Here is a 5,576-nt window from a genome sequence, read left to right as displayed (position 1 = left end):
AGTCACACTCAGCTGTGTGACTCAAATATGTGTTAGCACATAATTTGCAAATCAAATTACATATTTATATTTTTAATAGCTTTAATTCAAGCTTTCAGCTGAGTTTCTTAACTGTTCCGTCTCTCAATTAAAAGCCATTACAAATATCGTAAGAGATTTTTTTACCGATGAAAAATTTTAAAACATATAAATTTGTTTTATAAGTATATTTTCTATTAGCTGTTAAAATTTCATGATGATTACATCAGTAGTTTTTTTTTGTTATGTGTAAAAATAGCCCTTTGTTAGAAAAGTGCCGAAAACCTTGTACTTTATTTATTCTACCCACCAAAAGGACGAGAGTTAAAACAACATAAAAAGGTAGAAACTAACATACATAAACGCAGAAATACATTTTTATAAATATGATTTAACTTATTCATCATATTGTAGGTATACTAATCAAGTTTCAATAAAAGTTCATACTCGAGTATTTACACTTTTTTACTCGACAGCAGTCTCGTTTTCTCCTTGCAACTTAATGTGGGTAGTTCAATAATGTTAAAGTTTTGACAAGGTGATAATTTATATTTGGATTTGCCTTTTCAGTGGAGAGTTAAGCATTGTATACCTTTTATTTACCAAAAAAATGCGTAATCACAAACAGTGGAGTCTTTGACTGTCGTATAAAATATTAAGGTATGAAGTTGTTGTTGTAACGATTATTGCATATTCTATTTAAAAATAATGTTCAATGTAAATAATTCAACAAGTTATTAGATAGGTACCTTTTATAGTTTTTAGTTTCTATTTAGCAAATTTCCCTATAAGGAAGTACAGTAGCTATTACCGTAGATGGCATGGTAAAACCTACGCCCGGGACCGATTTACTTTTTGATGTTGATAGTAGTAGGGAAAAGCCGGTTCTGGATCAACCCCGACAGACCAGGGATTCTCATCTGTTTACTCTTCCACTCATCGAAAAGTCGTTTCTGGAAAATTCCCCAGTAGACTAGAGATTTGCCCATTTTCAAGCTCCCTCCCTTCCAGCCAGTAGAGTATATATGTTCGTCCTACTCTGGGATCCAATATAGACCCTTATGGGAGTCAAAATCGGGAGGTTACGAAGACCCACCACCACCTTCCCTAGTAGTATATATATGTGCGTCCTACTTCGGGATCCAATATGGGCTCTTATGGGAATACCTCCCAACAAAAATCCGGAGGTGTCCTCCAACCCCACACATGGAGTATGTATGTTTGTCCTGTGCTGGGGTTTAATATAGACCTTATGGAGACAAAATTCAACCCTTGCCTCATTCCTCTGGGGCAAAAATAATATTTTTTTTTGTTTTTATTTTCTTACAGTGATCTCCTAGAAATTGTTTACAGTTGTCTAATGATGTTTCTTGAAATGTCATAACTGAATCCAGTTTCAGAGACCACGACTATGTATGCTGTTGTTCCGGCATCGGCTTGCGCGGTCGCGATAGCATTTACAAAATCTAACTCAATCTGGATGTCACTTCTCGAGCGATCTGTGCTCATTGGGTGGAGATGAGTGTCTATCACCAACAGTGGATAATCATTCTTGAACTCTGAAGGAGATACAAACACATTGGTGTCTCCAAAGTTCACCAGACGATATCTGACCAACTGTTCGTATAATAGTCTCCATTTGCCTTCAGTGATGTGAATGTTCTGCATTTCTTGAGGATAACGTTCTCCGTTTATTTTCACTGCGACATTTTTTATGTTGCAACTATCAAAACGGGAGGGAATTTTCTTCTGGTCATTCCAACGGCTAGTTTGCAACCCCACAATGACAAATTTCGGGTTGTATACATTTCTATAAACGTTAGTGATATCGAAGTTGAATGAGGCCCCGAAAACACCTTTCTTTTCAATACACTGCCACTGGTAATAGTTGTATACCAATTTGCTATGATCACTCAAACGGGTCAACCCATCGATCAATTGAATCTTGCTGGTGGCCGTATACTCGACTAACGGAACTCGAAGAACGAAAGATTTGATTTCGACTTTTCCATCCTCTGGTATTTTGTCTGTTGCGGCTGATCCTTTCCAAACGAATAGTGCATCGTTATCTTCAGCACGGGTGAATACGACTTCGAATCCGCCCTTGTACATAGGATACCGTAGATGATCGAAGAAGCCGAGACCGAGGTGTGCAAGGGTACCGATTACTTCAAAATTACCTCCACCAGTGAACGTGGATACGAAACCACAGTTTGCTAAAGAGTTCTTGTTCGAACTGGAATAGTTGAGGATTCCCTTGACCGTGCTTGTGACACCAGGATAGTCGACAGTGTCGATTGTGGTGTTGTGTTTCTTGAGTTCAATTCGAGTAAACAGAAACGGTACGAAATTGTCGATGAGTTTAATGTTTGTTTTATCGGCATAAGCAGCCCCGTCAGATTTCTTGAGAACTTTACCACAAATGTGAAATTGTATTCCTGAATCGTAAAACGTGTCACCGTGATCGAGTTTGAAAACCGTGTAATTATTTGGAGTGTTGAAATTGAGTTCAGACACCGGCATGACAGAGCGGTATTCGCTCTTCACCACACCGCTTGAAAACTGATTGTATGTAGCATCCATTTGTGTTGGTTACTTAATAAAGGTCGAAAAAAATATACTATGTTAACATTACGATTTTACTCTTTAGGCCTCATGCTCAGTAGCGAACTCAGGAGCCGTGTATTAAATCCGTGATTATGTTCGTGTTCTTCAAGGAATTCCTTGGACACGTTTTGATACTTTATGATGTAGTACCAATCTACGTTGCCTGCAAAATCGTGTATGAATGATTCAGACAGTGTTTGATATTTGCTGACCACATACCAGCACTCGTTAAAGTTGATAGCCATTTCCCGGAGGAAGCACTCATCGAACTTTGTCTTTTTCAGTATGGCATACCAGTTTACACGATGGAAATACGTGCGTAACATGTCGATGCTGAAATCGTAGTTTTCGGATAGGAGACCCCAGTCGAGCTCCTTAGCGTACTTCATAACGAACTCGTCTGTGAGAACGCCCTTAGGTGCTTTCGCTTCCCGAGAAAGAATCGTCCATGCGTTTTCCATGTTGTACTCTTTCTCCCACTTATATACATACAGACGTTCCTAGCCCGAGACCGAGTTTGCGCTTCATCCACATTGCACCGGTCGTACCGAGTGCGACAGCGCGTTCGTTTAGATCGGCGTCAGAAGACGTGACCCTATTCCAAGCAGCGTCTTGCAATTTCTTATCTGCCACCCATCGGTCTTCGGCACGCCTATGATCCCGATACCATATGTCATGTTTCTTGCACGCCTCGTCTAAGGGGTTGACTCCTTTGTCACCACGAGCCAGGCGATCAGATAGCTTCGTACCAGGTCCGCAATAATTGTACGTATCAAGATTCCAATTACGTGGAGCGTGTAGCTCAAACGGTAAACTATTGATTAAGTTGTTCAACAACCCCGATCCTTGAATAGCGTGTTCAGGTAACGCTGACAGACAGCGTATGAGATACTTCAATCCGTTTGGTCGTTCGATTAGCTCCTGCATGCGGTCGTATATGAATTTCACGACTGACAGTTTCTCGTTGTGAAAGTTATTGTTTCCAGCAGCCTCCTCAGCGTGTATGAAATTGAGCCGACTGATCAGTTCGTTTAAATCCTTTATGTACCGATATTCGATTGGTATTTTGTCATCGTACCGTTTCAACCCAGACCCAACTGTCTCTGTGGGTGTTGATGTAGTTGGGGTTGCGGATTTATTCATCTCATCCCAAATGGGTTTGATCATCTGTTTCCACTTTTGACCCTGACTTGATTTCGGTCGTCTAGTCGAGGGATCGTTCTTTTGATACAACGAGTTGGATGTCAACAGAATTTCCTTGTATGAATTCCAATCGTCAGATGTGTACTCATCAGACTTAACAAAACCTTTATTCGTCAAGAGTTTCCAAAGACCTTCACTGCCGACAAAACTTTTACCTGACATCACTATATCATCGTAATTAAAGGTGATTGGTTCTGATCCAATTTTCAAACGTTCACTCGTCACATCATAATAAATACCAAACTGTGAATCACTTGCACGAGGTAAGTATCTCGCACCAACACTGCCCAAATTGATTACATTTGAGTCCACCAACTGCCTGATTGATTTGTTCTGAACGTTTTCAGGTTCCACTTCATCTTCGTTATCGAAGGGAATTTGTTTACGATCTGGTGTACTGTATACTCTTGGTCTAAAGCGAGCAACCATTTGATTGTATTTTTGCTTTTTCAACCACTCCTTTGTCTTTTGTTCTAATAGATCATCTTTTTCTTTTTTCTCTTTTATTGCATCGGTAATGGTTTGATATTTCTTTTCCCTTTCTCGTTGTTCCTCTCTATCTAAAATGTGTACGTTAGCAAATTGTTGTTGAAGTCTATTTTTTACATTTTCTAGTTGCTTTGCCTTGGTGACAGTCAACGGTTGTTTTTGGACATCTCTTGTAATGATTGTGGTGGATGGACTTTTTGTTGGAGACGATACAACTGATATCTCTTTAAGTTTTTGTTCACGTTGTTTTTGCTCTTCCAATTCAGCGTCATGAAACTTTTTCATCAGGTTACTCTCGATAGCTTCAAGTCGCTTAGCAGCTTTTGCATCCATCATAACCTGTGTTCACTTATATTATACAACGTCAGAAAAAACGACATATATCGTTTCTAGTATAAAATTGGCATATCGTCGAAAAACGACATTTCAATCAAAAAACGTGATATAACGTTTCTAGTATAAAAACGACATATCCATCAAAAAACGATATTTCATTCAAAAAACGTGATATAACGTTTCTAGTATAAAAACGACATATCCATCAAAAAACGATATTTCATTCAAAAAACGTGATATAACGTTTCTAGTATAAAAACGACATTTCAATCAAAAAACGTGATATATCGTTTCTAGCTTAAGATGTGACATTTCACTTTGAGGTTGTAAATATAGTTTTCTTCAACATGCATTTATATTTTCCAGAGTGTGCTTTTTTAGTGGTATTGATGGTTACAAATCCATGTTGTTCCTGCCAACACCGACGACAGAGCTTTTCAAACTCAGATAACGACATATCGGAACTGACAAAATCCTCATGAATACGTGTCAAGTAATGCTTGTTCTGTTGAAACACACACAGCAGATTTAGGTTGTTACGGATTACTTGCATATCGACACGACCATAGCTCTGACTCAGGTATATACATGATATATTTTTGTGACGACCTCTGATGTAATAGTCTTTGATTTTTGATTGCTCATCAAGTAAACAGTCATCAAACACAACCAGTGAATTTGGTTTGCATTCATCCAATGGAACCAAGTCGGAACAATCAGAGAAGAAGAACGCTATTTTGCAACCGAGGTTTTTCTGAACTCTTTCATAGTGCTTTTTTAAATCAAGATATGCTGGTTGTTCTATTGATCGACTGAACACGTAAAGATGTTTAAAAGCTATACCATCTTTGTTGTATATGAGGTTAAGCAGTAAATTGGTTTTTCCACATCCTGATGGACCAACGATCAAGCAACGAAGTGGT

At 38.7% G+C, this 5,576-nt stretch overlaps 1 protein-coding gene across 1 annotated transcript; it reads right to left on the bottom strand.

Annotated features, from left to right (window-relative positions):
- Positions 1-1,365: 1,365 nt before the first annotated feature.
- On the bottom strand, positions 1,366-2,601 carry LOC128997511 (uncharacterized). Its single transcript, XM_054423153.1, has one exon. It carries the CDS (start codon positions 2,599-2,601, stop codon positions 1,366-1,368), a length of 1,236 nt encoding a protein of 411 aa, XP_054279128.1.
- Between the last annotated feature and the right edge of the window lie 2,975 nt (positions 2,602-5,576).

The sequence above is a fragment of the Macrosteles quadrilineatus genome, unplaced genomic scaffold, assembly GCF_028750875.1.
Source record: "Macrosteles quadrilineatus isolate MER2022 unplaced genomic scaffold, UCM_ALF_1.0 Scaffold_1__1_contigs__length_201487025, whole genome shotgun sequence".
Lineage (NCBI taxonomy): Eukaryota > Metazoa > Arthropoda > Insecta > Hemiptera > Cicadellidae > Macrosteles > Macrosteles quadrilineatus.
The sequence above is the reverse complement of the archived record's forward strand: the minus strand, read 5'-3'. Positions and strand labels throughout refer to the sequence as shown.